The 19,515-nt window shown below is 42.9% G+C and overlaps 1 protein-coding gene across 1 annotated transcript; it reads left to right on the forward strand.

Moving 5' to 3' along the window:
* Nucleotides 1-1,712: 1,712 nt before the first annotated feature.
* spock3 (SPARC (osteonectin), cwcv and kazal like domains proteoglycan 3) lies at nt 1,713-16,483 on the forward strand. The gene is made up of 11 exons (XM_037471356.2): nt 1,713-1,851; nt 2,003-2,125; nt 9,705-9,744; nt 11,008-11,116; nt 11,781-11,889; nt 12,024-12,135; nt 12,421-12,534; nt 12,724-12,945; nt 13,365-13,427; nt 13,543-13,680; nt 14,235-16,483. Exons 2-11 carry the CDS (start codon nt 2,003-2,005, stop codon nt 14,390-14,392), a joined length of 1,188 nt encoding a protein of 395 aa, XP_037327253.1. The 5' UTR covers nt 1,713-1,851; the 3' UTR covers nt 14,393-16,483.
* Nucleotides 16,484-19,515: the final 3,032 nt, after the last annotated feature.

A 19,515-nucleotide genomic window follows, 5' to 3' on the forward strand; every position in this document is an offset into this window, starting at 1 on the left:
GATGGTACCATGTTTGGGTGTCCAACTACGTTTGATTATACAAGTGAACATGTTCTATTGTAATGTAAAGTCCAGTGTTTATCACGCATCCGAATTCTTGCTCTTCCACCCTGCTCAACTCACCTCGCTTTGCCCCTCATCCCCCCCCCCCCCCCCAGCGTCTCAGTCATCAGGTGCACAGCAACAGAGTCACTGGGCTGTGAAATCTCAGCTCCTTTAGACTACCGTCCCAACACACACACATCAGCGCACACTTTATTGTCTTATTTTTCCTCCCATTCCTCCATGTTTCACTAATCCAGAGGAGAAGTCTGCGTGTGTGTATGTGTGTGTGTGTGTGTGTGTAGGTGTGTGTGTGTAGGTGTGTGTGTGTGTGTGTGTGTGTGTGTGTGTGTAGGTGCGCCCTCTGTGCTGCTCTCCTTCATATGTCTCTGACCACATCTACATCTTTAATGTCTGTGACTGAATAATGTATGAACCCCTGGGCTGGAAGACTCTCTCTCTCACGCACACACACACACACACATACACTCGAACACAAAACAAACACAAAACACCTCATTTGCTGCTTCCATCTGCACAAATTTCATAATGTACGAGCAAAAATGGACGTGTCATTGACCAGTCCTGCACAGCTCCATCTTCACTAAAGTACAGCTGCGGTAGCCCATGATTAGATGATCTCCTTGGGTTGATCCAAGAGAGCAAAGCGGGCTTCAAAGACGAGGCGCCTCCAACCACAATGGCATCTCCACCACCAGTTTCCTGTTTAGATGACGCTAACTTCCTGTTGCAGTGAACACAAAACTTTGATCCCGTCCGTACATGCGTACGCATGAAAGCAGGTGACCATTTAGCACCTCCGCTGCAACGCGCCCCACGATGCCTCCCTGAAGCAGTCATGCATGCTTCGTAGATATGATTAGACTTTCAAATAGCTGCACCCTGTCATCTTCTACACATGCCCACACGCACTTTTACAACAGCCTCTTACGGAGATAAAAATATGAAGCTGAGGTCAAGGTTGTTTCCACAGCAACTGTGCATAATAATGCCTTGACCCACCTGACCATCAGGCGTCTCTGTGAAGAGCCTCAAAATGATAGTATTGCTCTCCCACTGGCTCCCCACGTTTGCTACGCTTTGCTCTTTTATGCCCGTATCGCTCACTTCTCTGTCCTCTTTATCTTGGTCAGTATGAATCATATGTTATACAGTCATCATATTTCACGTATTTGAACATCTGCCACACATGCCCCACTCTGAGGGAGGAGGTTTTGAGGGCTTTCCAAAGTCCTCGAAGGGGACTATAGTGCACTGAGAGAGGGTGGTTCCACTTTTCCACCACATTTTCATCGTGTGGCATCAATTCAATTTCTGGCCTAACTTCTTGCAGGAATGTGACAAGGAATGTGACAAGTCACCCCTGAATAAACAAGCAGAAACATGGATACGAGTCAACGAAACACATTGACAGTGTTAGTTAGTAATCTGTCTTTATTGCTGTTATTGTTTGTTGTGGTTTTGGTTTACCGTAATTCCGCCTTCTATATTTTCGCCCTGATACGAACCAATTTGATAGTTTACCATGGCATAACAAGAGGTATTTTCAGAGGAAGGCACTTTGGCGGCGGCCTGATAACAGCCCACAGAGAGCCATCATGACTATTTCCTCCGCACTGAGAGGCAGAGAGAGAGAGAGAGAGAGAGAGAGAGAGAGAGAGAGAGAGAGAGAGAGAGAGAGAGAGAGAGAGAGAGAGAGAGAGGGAGGGGGAGAGAGGGAGCTGTTATTACTAGTGACACAAAACGGTAGCGAGCACACAGAGTCTGGATAGCAGCTGATGCGACAAGGTAGGAGAGACAAACGCGCCGCATCGCCGTGTCTGGTGTGGACGTTCATCGCGGATGTGATGATGCCGATCCAGATCGCGGTGTCTCCTCCGGCGTGATTCCGATGTCCTCTCACCGCGCTGCTGCCGCTGTTGTTGTTGTGTGTCCGCAGATGCTGTGCGTCGCCGCGCTGTGTCTGTGCGCCGTCTCCTTCGGACACGTCTCCGCCCGCTCCGACAGCGGCAATTTTTTGGATGATAAGTGGCTCGCCGGGAGATGGGATCAATTCAGAGACGTAAGTCTGGATTATATTATTAACGCCATCGCTTCTCGTAATCTCGCCCTCCCCCCCCCCACACCTCTTCTGCCTATAGCTCCGTGGCTTGTGATCATGCGCTCCCCGTGTTCTCGTTGTGTCTGAACCCACGTCCGTCACCCGCGACAGTAGATCCACTGGCGGTACACGCACACGGTCCTCGCGTGTGTGCGTTTTCGCCATAGCAGAGACCAGCCGAGGCCCGTGAGAAACACACATGCACATATAGCCCATCTGTCCGAGGGGACCCACTGAGTCCCAGAAACGGGGCCTAATTATGGGCAGGTTTCTGGGAAAGGGGGAGGGAGGGGAGGGAGGGACGGGAGGAGGGGGGTCCGCAGTGAGGCCTGGATGTGCTTTTTGTTTGAGAGTAATAGACACTTGGTGAACCAGCCAGGGACCCCTCCAAGGACCCCAGAAAACAACGCGTGCTGCCGGGTGACACCTGGCCTTGATACATGACGTGTTAGTAACACAGCGGTTCATTTAGTAGATCCAACTTCAAACGCACAATCACTGTTGTTCATGGAGCATGATTTGTTCTTAGTTATTTTGTATTTTTTCATCTAATTTATTTTTCTATAATGCACAAGACTATTGAAGTGAAGTAAAATGGCAATTTAATACAGGTTCCAATTTCGATTGGATCATGCCATATATTTTACTGGAAGCAAGTGTTGTTTTTATCAATAGAAAACATCAGTAAGGAAAAAATAACAATCAATGCCTGTCCTTGGGCAGTGAAATATTTCAGAGTGAAGCCGCAGACATTCAATGTGATGAGACCTACTTTGGCCAGGTTGCTACAACTAGTTACTGTATTTATGCTTTCCATTATGAGGCGTCGTTTGTAAAAGGTTGCACGTTCTAAAATCCTGCCCAGTTTTCATACATTTAGCATTATCATATGAATAAAAAAAACAGGACAATATTCACATGTCACTTTTTCAATCATTAGACACAAAATCGTGTAAATACATGCAACAACTTTTCCAAGTACAATATTTGGCAGTAACACAAAATTGTTAAATAATAAATATTAAATGTAAATGTTAAATCTAAATGTTGAATCCCAGGTTCTATGACAAGAGCTAATTCATACGGACTTGCATCATGCCAGCTGCATGAATTACCGGAAGTATTGTAATTGTCAGTCGTCATGTCTGACATTTAAACTTTAGATTAAACATTTACATTTACATTTAACATTTACATTTAACATTTAGATTTACATTTAACATGTATATATAACAATTAACATTTATATTTATATTTCATATTTACATTTATATTAACGCTAAATGTACGAAAACTGTGCAGGATTTAGAACGTATAACGTTTTACAAACGGCGCCCCATATTCCATTGGCACATACAACATACTTAGATTTATGAGACATCACTCTTGCCAGTGTATTTGAAGACACTTGCTTTCTTTGCATACATCTATCATTCATATTAAGTTGTGTTTTTAGCTGTAAACAGAGAAAACACAGTGGAAATCGCTGCATCTCTATAGATGCAATATTTTAGACAACTAAAATGAATTAAATTCAATATAAAAGGAATGCTGAAGTCATTCCGCATAATATACAGTTGAACAATCTTTTGCCCCTGACTACAGATTCAAGTAATACAATTAGCAAGACATGTACATGCTCGCCATTGCACTCACTCACTCACTCATTCAAGCACACAAAAACACACACACAGACACACACACAAACAAATTGAAAGACTTGTGCACATAAGATGCACCACACGCATACATTAGAAGCAAAATGTTTTGCTCAGGAGCAAGATGTGCATGATGCAGCAAAGAAAATACACTTTTCATGCACACTAGCTTCACCATGTTGCACAAATGCATGCATGATGTTTTTCCTGAATTAGAGCCCTTGGCGTATTCCTTGGCAAATGGATAAAACCAAGCAAGAGTAGTGTTACTTTAATATCCTAAGATTAGGGCAGGCACTGTATCCTTCAGACTTGTTGTATATGTACCTTGTTACAGGCTTTTTCTCTCTTCCATTTGACCTTCTCTTATTGTAAGAGAGTGAACCCAGCGGCTAAGGTGGTCCCATGTGACTAACCGCGAGTCCTTCTATTGGGCAGGATTTGGATTATGCAAATAAGGTGTCAGGACCGAATGCTAAAGAGGAAATGAGATTGGCCATGTGTTCTGCTATGTAAGATAATTGGAACTCTTGGAGACCGAATTTAGAGAGAGACAGAGAGAGAGAGCTTGGTGATTGTGGTAATTCAAACAAATGTCTATAAATACCCCTAGTGGCAGCGTGAGGATAATTGACCGTACCTATTCCAAATAGAACGAAGAAGCCAGACGAATAGATAGAAGGATACCTGAGAGGGAGGGACGAGGTAATGAGAAGGCAAAGATGAAAGAGTGAAGTGTATGGCGGTGGACTGAAAGCTCTCCGTGCATTAACAGTTGCGTTTTAACCTTGAGGCTTTTGGCATCAGAGTTAGAGGTGGTGCACAAAGCATTGTGCGCTCTGTGTATATGTGCAAGCCTGTCATTTCCTGTGGATTGACATGTCCCAGATGCTCAGTGTGTCACTGCGTGATTTTGCATTCTTGCACACAGGACTTTAGCAACAAGGATGCAAACATTTTGGAAACAGTGACAATACGTCTTGGAAAGCTCATTTATCTGTTCTTTGTTTGTTTGATACTAATTACACTTCTCGCTATTACGTTTCCAATCGTACACGGGTCATACATTCTGTACAGTTACAGGCCGACTGTTTCATTTTAATTGTCCTTGATGGTACATATAGAAAGTAACTTCTTTATAACTGGAACTGTTTGCGGTTTCCTTTTGTAAGTACAAACATAGCATAGTTTTTTATTTACGCATCACAAAACTGGCACAGGTCGCACCACAGAACTTAGTTCCACCGTGGAAGCTATTTAGATCTTATGTTTATCCATGCTAGATTTATGCCAATACGCTTTGGCATATTATCTTCTCCCTTTGAATTGTATGAATACAACCAACCCTGGAACATATTTATTCATGTATGCCTTAACAAAGTCATCCCCCCACAGAGTAATGCAGGAATGACCGTCAGAACAAGGAACTCACAGTCAGAACATTTGCATTTCTGTTCCCCCCTCATCTGCAAGTAAATGGTTTTTTTTTTTATGGGTTTGTTTTTAAGATGCCTGTAATATGGTTTGTGGTTGACGCCAACTGGAGAAAATCTTACTTGTCAATTTGAAGCATTTAAGAGTAAAAATGTCCGAAAGGTGGGCTGCTGACAAGGGGCTAATAGAACAACATGGCGTAGTTTGTTTAGAGCCTAAACACAGATTGTGTGGCGTTCATCGGTGAAGATTTTATTACTGAACAAACTTGGTTTGTCTTAGAAGCATATTTACGCCTCTTTTGTCGAGAACTCCTGGTGTCGTCTTACACCGCGTCGCACCCTTTCCTTGTCTTTTTGGAAGTCATGTCTCAACCAGGAATTTGTCCACATGAAATTCCTGTTTACACTGATAAAGCTTTTGATTTGACAGAGCTACAAATGTTTCCTACAAATAGCAGCATGTGTATTACTACTGTCCCCTTTCGTTGGGTTATTCCTTCCATTCTAATAGTGTGACACAATCAAGCAATTGCTAGTTAGAAGGCTAAATAAACAGAAATAAAAAAGAATCTTTCAAAACACCGGGGCAACCAAATCCTGATTTATAATGTGACTGATCATGATCACGGTCGTTTGTGTGTTTTAGCTTGGGATCAAACTCTTTACTTGATATCACTCAAAGATGTTAGTAATAATATTACATAAACTCATTGGTCCAGCTGTACATCTCATGTACTGGTGCTCTCTGCTAAACTTGGCTTTACTGAGTTTACATGTACTTCACACTTTTGCTTTCATCTTTCAGCAAGAGCCATAAGTGGGTGTCCTGCTCTAGATAGGCTCTTCTCCACTGATGCACTGTGCGTCCTGTTAAGATGTCTGCATGAGGCCCGGGGCTCTCTTTGCTGCACTGGTGCCATCTGAAGTTCTTCAGACATTCTGTTCCCCTTTCTGGGCCCTGGCTTACGCAGCAGCTCTTCCACAGAGAGAGCACGCGTATGCTAGGGAAGGAAGATGCATTCAACAAAGTAAAGTAATACACAACGAAGAGTGTGTGATAAAGAGTGTGTTGCTCTTAATTGTGCAGTGTAGGAGTAAATTGTTTTGGCCTGCCTCGTTAGAGCAGACTACACCTTTTCACCCTCTACTATCCCTCCCTCTCTCTCTCTGTTGTGTGTGCTGTGGAGGGTGAATGATAGGGAAGGTACAGAGCTTCAGGCCTTTTCCACTTCAAAGCACCTCAGTGAGTATTCGTGTGCGTGTCTGTCCGTGCACGCGACAGGCTTCAGCAAGACAAGCAGAGCCAGTGCAATGAGACTCGCTCATATTCCTCCTGTTGGATGTTAACGTTAGCCTGCAATGAGCCAGGGAGGGTCAGGAAGTCAACAGGGCACAATTAGAGCCAGTGGCGTGTGAAAATCTCAAGTAAAGGTGAGAAAAGTGGTTGTCAGAGGCAACATGTTATCTATAGACTTGTTTGCTATAATAAAATTGGAATGCACTCGAGCTAATTAGGATGTTAGCCAACAAAATAATCTCACTTGTGTGTATGTGTGTGTTTGTGCCCATCCGGAGCGAGAGAGAGAGAGAGAGAGAGCGAGAGAGAGAGACTGTTGTAACTGCGAGGGCGAGAGAGAAAAAGAGGTGGAAAGAGATAGAGATAAACTGAAAAGTTGCTATTTTTAGTCTTACTCAGGAGGCCATTAGTTCTATTGTTGAATTTGGGGAGTTCTGTGTTTTTTGGAAGTGGGTGGTTGGTTGGTTGGTTGCACGGTGAGGGCATTCATCCAGTTATTTGATGCTTTGCAGTGCTGACAGATTCTGGCACTACAGTCAACGTTGCGGTGATAAGTTCATTTGCTGATGCGTGCACGTGGACGTGCATGTGGGTGTGCGTCTCGTTGTGCATTTACGCCTGTGTGTCCTCACATGCTTCTGTTGATTCCATTAAGGAGTCCGACCGCAAGCACTTTTGTTGTCTTGACTGGTCTAGAGGGCTTGGCCCCCATAATGCAATGTTCTCATTATTCAGTGCTCAATGGTCTGCAGTGCTGGAGGGAGACAGAAGCAAAAGCACCTCTCTATTTGGCTTCATGGCTGCTAACCTTTCATCATGTCGGGTTTCTTCATATTGTGATGTTCAAGCAGGCTCATGTACTCAATTCAACATGTAAGAAACACTCACAGTAACCACTATTGAATTCTCTCTTAACGTTAACACTGGCCTTTTTAGAAGCGAAAGATGAAGTGAATGAGGAACGAAGAGTCGGTGGTGAAGATGCACATAGAGGACAAGGAAGTAAGGAAAGACAAGTGGGTAGAATTAGAAAGAGCTGGGAAAGAGCAAGAGTTGACCCTGTTCTCCTGCAGCACAAGGAAGTGATTCCAGGGGGAGACCTGCTGACGGGTCATTTCCTGCTGTTATAAAATAACTCTGTTCTTGTGGTCGAAAAGATTTGGATTGAACTACACACGCAGACAGAATTCAACTGCACGCTAAAAGGAAGTCGAATTAATTAAATTTGGGTTAAACAACAGTTGCTAATTGCTGGCTGGAAAAAAAGCTTGTTTCCGCGTTCCGCTTTTGATGATACAGGAAACATCAGTAGAGCAGCATCTCACAAACAAGCGTGGCACTTAGGTGTGAGGGGCAAACGTACTTAAGCTTCCTGGAACAAAATGTTCAGCAAAACTGCAATGATGTACAGGAAGTCAATCTACTCGGCCACATCGTAACGTGTCAAGCCAGGAAATACGGGGAAAACACTTTACACAGCCTAAAACCAAACATTTATAAGTGGCACCTCACAACTCGTCCTTTAACCCACACAAACTCCTTCAATCACTTATTATACTACTGTATAAATATTGGCACCATGATCTTGGTTCTGCTCCACCACAGCAGCTGCCACAGTAGATTTTGGATGGGCATACCTCACAATAGTCTATGCAATAAGTTTGGATTTGGCTTTTGTGCATTTTCTAAAGCATTTAGCTGCAATATTTTTATTTTTATTTTTTTTAATTGTATCATAAGTCCAAAATGTGGAAAATGAGCTTTAGGGAGACCTCTTCCACTCACTGCTTGTTAGGCGACAGGTTGGAAAATCAATTTATTCTAAACACACTGGAGGAGATTCGTACAAAATGAAACGTGTGAATGTTGCAGTTGGCCACATTGTGGGATTTACGCTGATAACTCTTTTCCCTTTTCCTCTTTGTTTCTATTTGATCTGGCATTCAGACCTGAATGAGTCACACACGCACACACACAAAAACTCACACACGTGCGTGCGGATCAGGTAATCAGGAAACGCTGTGTCTGGGTTGAAAGGATGCCGCAGAGAAGGAACAGAGAGTAATGAGCTGACTGAACACTGACTGTGTCAAGCGGCACACAGCTCACTATTTCTTAAGCTCCTTTCCATTTGCGTCAAAAGCTAGCACCCCTGGGTGTGTCTGCTACTTGTCCTTCTATTAAAATCAGGCAAGTCACTCACCTCCACTCAGGCCTTATTCAGACTGCTGAAACACATCCGCAGGACTGCGTTTGAGTCATTTCATCTTGTAGAGAAAAGGTTTTCAAAAACAATTCATGTGTATTTTCCATTTTGAAAAAGAGTAAAGCATTTTTTACATTGCGTGGGTTTCTTTTCGTGCTCTTTAAGTATTCCATTTAACTACTTAAATATCACGTTATACCTAGTAGAGTTGATATTTCTCCATAGTGGTCACATTTCAGCCTTAAATCAAACAACCGTATATGTGAACTTCACTCTGTAATGACAGTTTGTCAAAGCTTAAAGTTATCTAAGTCATTGAATTTTTTCTGCTCTGAAAACTATTGTGTTGACTTATCTTCATTAAAATGGCCCCTTTTCAATGAACTGAAAGCCTCGTGCCTTCACTGAACCTTATTTGTTATTTTCTTTAAAGGCCGTTCAAATCGAATTGTCGCCACTTAAACGAAAGCCCTTCGACATTTCTATTTCTTTCTCGTCTCTAAGCTGCTCAGCCTGCTTGGTGTGACATCCTCTCTCTATAGGTGGTTCCCCATATGGCACACGAAACAAAACACAGTGAGAAGATGTTACGGTATTTTTAAGCAGTACGTGCACGCACAAACACTCTCGGGTCCCTTTTTCATGCATGCAGCTGCTGCCAACACATCAACATTATCTCGGCTCAGTACATGCCTGCTCCGTGTTTTCAGACGACAGTGTGTGTTTTCCTCGATTCTCATCAATTTATTTCATCATGCAACTAAATCCAAATGAATTCATTGTTCTCTCTCTCTCTCTCTTTCTCTCTGTAATGCTTTCTCTTAAAGGAAGTGGAGGTTTGTATGACGGCTTAAAAGTCTTGTATTTTTCATGTATAAGTCTTCCCAGATGTCATTTGAACTATAATTGTATTGTCTTGTTTATTTTTTTACACTTTTTCCAGGAGCCCGGAACATGGACTCCATCCAAGCCCTTCGATCAAGGTGCGTGTTGGAGACAAAAATCCCTGACACCTCCTCCACAACTAAAAATAACTTTAAATCAGGTTTTATTTTTTGATTAAAAAGTCCCATTTATTTTCATTAAGTTATAGCTGCTTCGATTAATGATGCTACTGTACCGCCACCCTTCAAAGGTGGCTCGGAGTCAGTATGTGCACGGCAGCGTTTGCTCAAGAGTTAATGGCAGTTTATACTCATAGGTCATGCTTCCATGATTTGGCAGGCAATTATAGGAAGACAATATGGCATATCAGAAAACTAATGAAATACATTTATTCAAGGTCGCCCAGATGTGTTACATGAAAATGAATGCCTTGGTGAAAGTTATTATCGAGATCGTATCACGCTCTTTCCTCCAAAACGTCAATTTGTTGCTCGCAAGAAGAAAAAAAAAAAAAGTGTTTATTTATGGATTCACAGTAAAGAAGGAACAATGTCATTCAGTCATTTCCCAATGAGTTACTGATGATCATGCTCATACACCCGGGCACATCAGGACATGAACACCCTCACTCTCACTTATCAGTGTATCCCCAAAGACACACACACACACACACACACACACAACAACATGTTGAGGAAACAAAAGCATTAGATGCCGCGTTGGAGGACGGTGGCAGGATAATCTTCTAAAGCTGCGCAGGGATTACAGTAAGGTTCTTTAGAGCAGAAGGTCGGTCACAGGGGACTGTTCTGAGATCAGCAGAGCACCTTCGTTCCTGCGCCATATTTGCACAATTAAGGCCCCTAAAGCAAAGATAGCGCCCTCAGCTCTAGAGTCAGCTCTCAAAGCCAGATATGGCTCTTTATCGTGGGATCTGATACCAGATACCAGACGGACGCTCGCTGCAGACTGTGAGGTCAGAAGTAGCCAATTAACAGTTCCATCTGTTTTTAGTCGTAAGGATACTTAATGGTATTATGGCTTTCGGTTCAGCGGGAGAGAGACATTGCCAGTATGTGAAGAGGTTAGAATTGTCCACACACACACACACACACACACACACACACACATGGAGATCTTTTAAAACCTATCCTCACAGCATGGAAGTAGAAATTAAAAACAAGTACACGGTTTAGCTAAGAAGCATTGATCTATTTCCGGCGAATGTAATGTTGGACCATTTGTGTTCATGCTCAAGAGCTTATTGGTCTTTTTCAATGGAGAGTCTACGGTTGCGGACACAGATAATACACACACATGAAGACAATTCTCCTTCCATAGCTCTGCTTTATGTTTTCTAGGACTTGATCCAGCCAAAGACCCCTGTCTTAAGATTAAGTGCAGTCGCCACAAGGTGTGTGTGTCCGAGGATTACAAGACCGCCACTTGTGTCAGCCAGAGGAGAGTTAGGTAAGAACGCACACAAACACTCCTTTAAACAGTCCCGCAGTCTCAGAGCGGCCTTTTAAATTGACATTCAGACGTGCCGGTGATGAAACATGAGCAAATCAAATCTCTTTATTACTTCCCATCTCTTTTCTCCTCCCTCGTTTTTTTTAAATGTATTATTCACACAGCAGGATAAGCTACAACACCCGAGAGGTGGCGGCTTTTCTAGCTTTCGCACTGGTTGCTCGGCTCTCGTGTGGCATTGCTGCTTAGTCCAATTACCCGAGCACTGGCACCGCCTTACAACGGACACAAAGTCCTGCCAAGTGATATCAATGGGCTTTGTACGTGTGTGTACGTGTGTGTACGTGTGTGTACGTGTGTGTGTGTCCGTCTGGGAGACTGCAGACTGGACAGAGGACAGTAACGCCATACTGACCTCCTTTCCCATTCTTATCAGAAACACAATTACCACTGCACTGTGGCTGCAAATAAGAAAATAATCACACACAAATCCCAAATCCCTTTCTCATTTTGGAAATTGATGTAGGGATAAGGAAATACACCACAAATGTGAAATGCTTAGAAAACACTATTTTGGATAAGGCGGGGAAAACGAAGGTGCGGCCCTTGAAATAACGCAGTCAGTCGGTTGTAACTTGAGTGTTTTGAATGTCCTCTCTAGTTTGAAAGATGCCAGTTTGTACCAGAGTCCAGGGTCAAAGTGCAAACCCTGCCCTGTGGTTCACCCCTCTCCTGTTTGTGGAACGGACGGCCACTCCTACTCCACCAAGGTAACCACAACCCCCGGCCATCACATAACGGCCATGTGAGCAAAAAGACCTTTTTTTTCATTTCCTCCCGATGAGACCCACATCCTGATCTCGCTTCCTCTCCCGTCTCGTCCCATCTGTCGCTCCCCGCTCAGTGTAAGTTGGACTACCAGGCGTGCATCACAGGAAAGAAGATTGCTGTGAAGTGTTCTGGCATGTGTCCTTGCCCCTCCCAGCCCGAGCAGAGCTCTGCAGAAGAGAAGAAAGGTACGCCGTTCTGCACACATGACTGCGCGCTGAAGGCCTGGGAGACTTTTCCGGGAAAGACAGTAAATTGTCCTCAATTAAAAAAAAAAAGAAAAAAAGTCTTCCGTGGCATTCAAAGCCCTTTTACGGCCCCTTCTTGACGAGCTAAACCCTTCTTCCCTGATGAAGTGACACTGAATCCCTGTTGCAGGGACTTCTCACTCACACAAGAGACTGGGTGGGGCGGGGGAACAATAAAGCGTCACTGTGTCACCATTAATCACCCGTGTTGTTGTCGCTCCTCAGTGTGCAGTGAGTCGGACCTGAAGGAGGTGGTGAATCGTCTGAGGGACTGGTTTAAGGTGCTGCATGAGAATGGCAAACACAAGAGAGTCAAGACCCAGAGGACAGAGAAGAACAGTGAGTAATGATACATAAACGAAGCAGATATTCCAGAAAATACATCATAGAGGGGATAATTCATAGATTTGTGTGTACACTAAATTTCCCCTTCATGTATTCAGTAAAGGATTTATACTTTCTGTATTCTTAGCTGCTCTGGATAAGTAGCTGCATTTCTCTCATTTTTAATACCTTTTCTCTTTTCAGAGTTCGAGGTTGGAGCGTCGCCTATTTGTAAGGACCCTGTGGGCTGGATGTTCCCCCGACTGGACACCAACTTTGACGTCCAGCTGGACCAATCGGAGATCAAGAGCCTCTACCTGGACAGGAACGAGCCGTGCTCTGACGCCTTCTTCAGATCCTGTGACACACACGCGGACAAAGTCATCACCAGCTCCGAGTGGTGCACGTGCTTCCAGAGGTACACAGGTACGGTATCTCCACGCACTCACCTTGAGACAACTAAAATCCATTCACGCCTGCATGTTTACCACTCTTGACTCTCTGTACCTTGTGATGTAACCCATTGGAAGCAAGCTCTAATTTCGTAACAACCTTTTCACAGTTTTCTGTATGTAATAAGAAACTTATAAGAGTCCAAAAACTCACAATGTTTGTCCAAGCAATGAGGCACTACTATCAACATGCATTGGTTTTAAAATGTAACATTGACTCTTCATACTTTGTTGTTCCTTCCAAAGCTTAGCCGTCACTCTGGCACGTTGCACAGCTGAATAAAAACCACAGAAAATGACACAAAGGAATTCAAGTTTCCTCAAACAGATGCATCCAAAGGGAAAGCAGACTTGTGTGGTTTGCTACCAGCCTCCTATGTCTCTCCCTTTCAGATTCCCCATGTAAAGAAGAGCTGTCCAGTATCAACAAAAAGCAAGCGGGGAAGAAACTGCTTGGTGAGACACTTGCACACACACACTTGCACACACACACACACAAACTCAAAGAAAGACACAAAACAGTGTGTTACTAGGATTCACTGTGTGTTTTCTGTGTGTTTCGGGCTTGTAGGTCAGTACCTGCCATCCTGTGATGAGGAAGGTTACTACAGGTCCCACCAGTGCCACAGCAGCAGCGGCCAGTGTTGGTGTGTAGATCGCTATGGCAACGAGGACGCCAGCTCTCGCACACATGGCCCTGCAAACTGCGGTAGGCAAATAGTGTGTCATGTATCAGACAACAAAGCGATGCAGTGTTATTTGCGGTTGATGCATCAAGTAGGACATAATGAATTGATGTGCGTTAAATACCTATTTTCCCTTTTTTGTATTGCATGAAATATGTCAGCGACCACAATGTATTTGTAACATGAAACTGTCAGAGGAATAGATTTAGGTTTTAGAGATGTTCGCTTGCTTGTCAACAGTTACACGATGACTGAAGATTACCACTCTCATATCTGTCTGTTCATTTGGAAGCAAAAGCAGTGGAAACAGGAAGCCTGGCTCTCTGCAAAGGTTACCAAATCCACCTGCCGACACCTCTAAAGCTCCCTAACGGACAATTTCTTCTTTTCTCCTAATTTATTTTTAAATTGGGTTCATGCACTTCTAGGCTGGGTCACTTCCTGGAGCCTTGTCCTTGTCCTCGATGGCTTTATGTTGAGCTAAAACTACTGGCCATTATTGACCGTGCATACATATCTACTACTCATTTCCCCCAAAACAACTCCTTTAATTCTGAGCTTTTGCACATTTCCCCAGGCGTGATTCTGGAGTCCTCTGGCGACCTTGGCAGCGGAGACTCGCTTTTCACCGAAGACGACGAAGATTCCTTTGTTCTCAACGACCAGGCCGGGATGGACGACGAGGACGATGAAGATGAGGACGACGACGACGACAACGACGAGTATCTGTCGTAATTTTAAAATAGAAAAGAAAAAAAAAAAAAAAAAAAGAGAAAACTGTTTGTTTGGTCAAACTGCACGTTTCTAGGTGACTCCCCAGGCAGATAATCGTACTAACAGCCTACGGACTACTGTGTATTGTTTGTTCATAAGTCCAAAAAAAAAAAAAAAATTCTATTCCTGGCAAACGTTTATGATTTCTCTTCCTCTGCAAGTATAAAATATGATTGGTTCATGACACTTGTGTGTCAGCCAACCAGACAACGCGACCAGGTGTATCCACAAACCGATCCTGTGCTTTGGATTCGGTCATCTGTGCAAAGACCTCTCCCTTCTTTGGACAGTCCATGTCTTATAGTGTGTTCTGTCCTTGTGCAGCACTCTGATGCCTAAGTCTGTTGATGCCTGAGGCGCAATGTTAAAGAGATTTCCCCCTACTTCGTTCCATCATCCTCCTCTTCCACCTCCTCCTCTTCCTCGCATCCCCTGCTGTCCTTTTACTCCTTTATCAAATGTTCCTGTGTATAGGTGGGATGTCGATGATGTAGATAAGAGAATATTGCACTGTTTAGGTTTCTTTTGATCTTGATTTGTAATCGTGACTGTAACCGTGTGGAAAAACAAGATAAGAGTTAGACATGCTTCATTAGGAGAATTAAGGCAAAAAAAAAAGAAAAGAAACGCAGTGCGAGTTGGATAACAATCAGAACCGACATGCTAGCTGTTTTCACAGAGACACAAATCAAGTCAAATCATTTCAAAGACTCAGCAACCAGGAAAGACCAATTACTGCTTGGCCGGTGGTGATAGGGAGGGAAAACGTTATTGTTATCTATTTTTCTAATCCATTTGTTGGATGAAGACAGATGATGAAGCAGATTTGTCGTAGCATGTCTAATACCGCGTGATGTTGTTTCAGACTGTAGAACCAGAGGCTAAACTCAGAACATAATGCAGCTTGAGGGAGGAGAAAGAAAGAAAAAAACTTAAAGCGTGTACAGATGAAACTACACTTGCATAGTTAAATAAACTGCTTGAGACACAAGGCTGTGTGAGGAAAGAAAAAAAAATCGTTTACTCTTTAATACGTCAGTGGGCTTAAACGGAACCTCGATGCAGCTCCGAAGAGCAGTTTATGTTTTAAATGTTACGTTATCTGAGCCCACTGTTTAACGGAACAACTCTCTTTCAAGGTATTAAAACCGTAGCGCCCTGCAGACCAAACGTCTGGCTGGGGACAAAGGGTAAGGTGTGCCTTTCACCGATGGGGACAGATGGCGGGGACATTGGGAGAAGCATGCTTAATGGACTGACAGAAGCCCGCTGGACTTCACCGTCCCTCCCCGATGCTGTTTGGGTTTGGATAGGGCTTGTGTTTTGGGTCTCTCTTGCAATAGTGTGACATAGGCCATATTTCAGATCTTTTGATTTGACCCATAGGATAGCTAGAATGTAGGAAAGCACAGATACAATTAGCAGCCGAGGAGTAAAGAACACTTAGATTCTGCTGGATTAAAAAAAAACGTTTTTTACATTAGCACACTGGCTAGAGGAAGCTTTGGTTTGGAGAGCTTTATATGAAAAGAGAGATGATTATCTTACAGTGTTTTGCTCTTACTTTGTTTTAAAAGCTTGATTTGTACCCGATCTGCTCTAAATACTTAAAGTGTATATCTGTCAGGGCTGAGAACTGAAACTGATCCCAGATTTGTGCATACTTTACAAGTCGATAGGTTAATTAGATTAGCTCCTATGTTCATGTTCAATCCATAATCTGTCTTCAGGCTTCATTTTGACTAAAACCAGTCGTTGAAATTCCGTGTTAAGACCTGAAAAGTGCCATCTAACTGTTCAATAATTTGCTCCCTTCATTGCTTTTAACTTGGAATTCACTCACTTCAAGAAATGGAAATGGTTTTTAGTCTCAAAGTGTACTGTTTCATGAGTGTGATGACATGCAAATCATTTTGATGACCTCAGACACTGTAGCCACCCTCAACCAATCACACACTGTCATCACAGCTCTGTCATGTTTTACGGTTATGATACAGATGCATTTTTTACAGTGTATGTATGATTTGCTGAAATAAAAGCTATATTGACCAATGTTTGTTTGGGCTGAGTGCTATTTGGAGGACGGACATCAATACATGCAGCAACTCTTGTTTCCGTTTTTTTCCCGAGGTTTCTGTTCCGTTTTTGTTTCGTTTCTGCATTCATCTGCTTATATTCAGTGGGAAATATGCACAGTCTGCGTCTTCGCTTTACATGTTTAGTATGCTTAGTCATGAGAATACAGGAACTGGGAAAAAAGAAGCGCCACAAGGTTCCCTACCATTTAAAGGTCTGTTTAAGGAACTGACACACCAGCTATACAGGGAAGTTAATAGCATTATTACATTACCTATTTAAAAAGAGAGAAAGGTGTGCGTCGGTAGGGACAAACTGTTTGCTTGTAAGCAAATGAGTTTTGTGTAGAGGAACAGTACTGCATTATTTATGTGAAGAAGAGGTGAATATTTAATAAGCTACCGTCATACCCACAACATACATGCACGCATACACAAAGCACACGCAACACACGCAGGGCAAAACACCAAGGCAATCAATACAGGAAAAAAGGCACATTCATTGGCCTGGACACATTTCACACAGCCCGGTGTGAGCGGGACGCAGGAAGACACGGGGCAAATATCCAGTGTTTTTGTTTTTTTCACACACTTTTCCTCTGTCGTTGTGTGCAGACCACAGAAATATAGAGGGATACAATCTCTGTGGCAAATTTCCACACAGTGGGAGCCGGTCGTTGGAGGCTGTCCAACAATAAAAAGTAATCTCTCGGTGTATGGGAAGACGCTATGACTGAGAGCGGATGGGAAAAGCCTCAAATTGCAGGAAGCACTTATGATGTTTGGAAATCAGGTTCCTTGGATAAGCGATAACATGTGACGCAGGTTGTTTTATCACTTCCAAGACGCTTGTGCATCATGAGGTATTGTTGCTCTATGAGGCGTGATCGCCCGCTATGTTTGTGTTGTTATATGAAATATATTAATATGTATAATGCAGGAGCAGAAACATTTCAGGTCCGTTTTAGTGGCTAGTTTTGAGCTTATTATCATACGATCTTCCTCACCAAAAGGAGCCTATTAGCCTATTTGTATCATACCAGCGGTCGCAACTTAATTAATAAATGAAAAACTTAAATAAACATGACATTTATGACCTTGTTCTTTTTCATCCTCTTATGTTCAGTAGTTTGATCCTATAAATCTAAAGAGGTTTGCAGCAGCACCGTGAGCTCTTTTCCCATTTTTTGGGGTACTAAGTGTAAGCGTCACTGAAAAGGCCTGAGCTGTGCTTCCAGGCCAAAGCTGCTGAGGGGGCAGTACGGCCCCTCACCTTAATGGTGAAGTCACTGTTTGGTCAATACAACCTGACACCAACACACACACAAACACACACACACACACACACACACACACACACACACACACACACACTTAGCAGGCTCTTGTTACAGCGCCTGAGTCAGCGCACACAATAGACATCCAGATAGGATGGGGCAGGACAGGGTTATTGTGGCTGCAAAGTATTTTCCAGTTGAGTATTCAGAGTATTAGCGTTGCTTCAAGAAGCAGATAATTGTCGGATAATATGCTGCCTGTGCTGAGAACACTAAAGAAGCATGCAGTATCTCTACTGGAACGTTAACAAATAAAATGCAGAATATGTTGATATAGAGACTTAAAGAATATTTTCTTGAGAAAATCCAAACAATATACCTGCAGATATTTTACAAACGTATCATAGATCCAAATCATAATGAAAATCTCATTCAGGCAATCAGATTTCACTGCTGAGGCGGCCTCAGGCAGATCGTGCCTTCCTGTCTTTCTATTCAATGACAAAGGGCTTCCTGGAATGTTTGATTCTGTAAGCAATGCCAAAATCACTCAGGTGTGACGCAGCCATCGAGCTGTTTTCCACCGGATTCCTGCATTTTATGGAGGCAGACAGCAGTGTGCAGAGAGAGCTTTCACATCAATAACTTCTAACTGCTCAGTGGCTTAATTCCTCCGTGGTCAATGCTGGGTAGGAACGAGTCCAGAGGGGAGGAGGCAGTAATATGTACATTGTGGATACTCATGGGGAATCCAATTGGTGCCAGGTCAGTCAAAACCTCAATGGTTACCGTGTTGGAATGGGATGGGAAGAAAATACATTATTTTGGTAGGTTGGATTTTTTTTAATGGTTCTGCCTTTTCTACAACATTTAAAATATGTTGGAAAATGCTATTTGGTTCTAACAATACAAAAACAGTGTCCCAGAGGTTAGCAAGTACTTAACTCTAAATCAAATCAAAATGGGGTCATAGGAAGTCAAATAACAGCCAAACGTTGATGTGGAATTAAAATCACAACATCATTTATCCTCCTTTGGTGGATTCTAAAACTTGTTATATTTGGTTTAAGGTTGAAATGTTATGTTGCTCTCATTATTTTTGAAGGTTATGACATTTAAATGGATTCTCATTGAATATATAATTTGCTCACCGGGGTTTGCTGCCCTCAGGTGGTTAATGTCAGATCTCACGGCTTCATCCTGTCAGTCTTTCTCAACTAATGTTTGTTGAGATGCATGTATTTTGCATTAGGATTTGTTTATCACCTTGAAGTCTCTTCAGGAACTCTGGCAGTTTAAGTCCCTAAATTAAAAAAATTCTGATGCAATTTAAGTGCTACTTTCCATGCGTTTATCTATCAAGTTAAAGATTCTTCTACCGCACATCAACTTCTATGCTTTGTGTCAGCTGACCCTGAGATTTATAAATGGCTTAACAGTGATATCACGAATCATCATGATTACCCTTTCACTTCCTATCACAGCTCCTGTATTATTAACAGTTTTTAACAACTGCCAAGGATCAAGAACATTAACTTGTTACGATAATACGGACCACTGGCGTATGTAGACTATTGGCCAGGTATGCTGAACCATTAGCGTACTGCATGCTTTAAAGCATTATATTCTAAGACACTTTTAGGCACATTTCTCCACATAAGACGTGTTTAACGAGGGACAGTGAAAGACCACTCTCAATTACCGATCCCTACAAAGAGAAAATACATGCAAC

Source organism: Pungitius pungitius, chromosome 9, assembly GCF_949316345.1.
Source record: "Pungitius pungitius chromosome 9, fPunPun2.1, whole genome shotgun sequence".
Classification (NCBI taxonomy): Eukaryota; Metazoa; Chordata; class Actinopteri; order Perciformes; family Gasterosteidae; genus Pungitius; species Pungitius pungitius.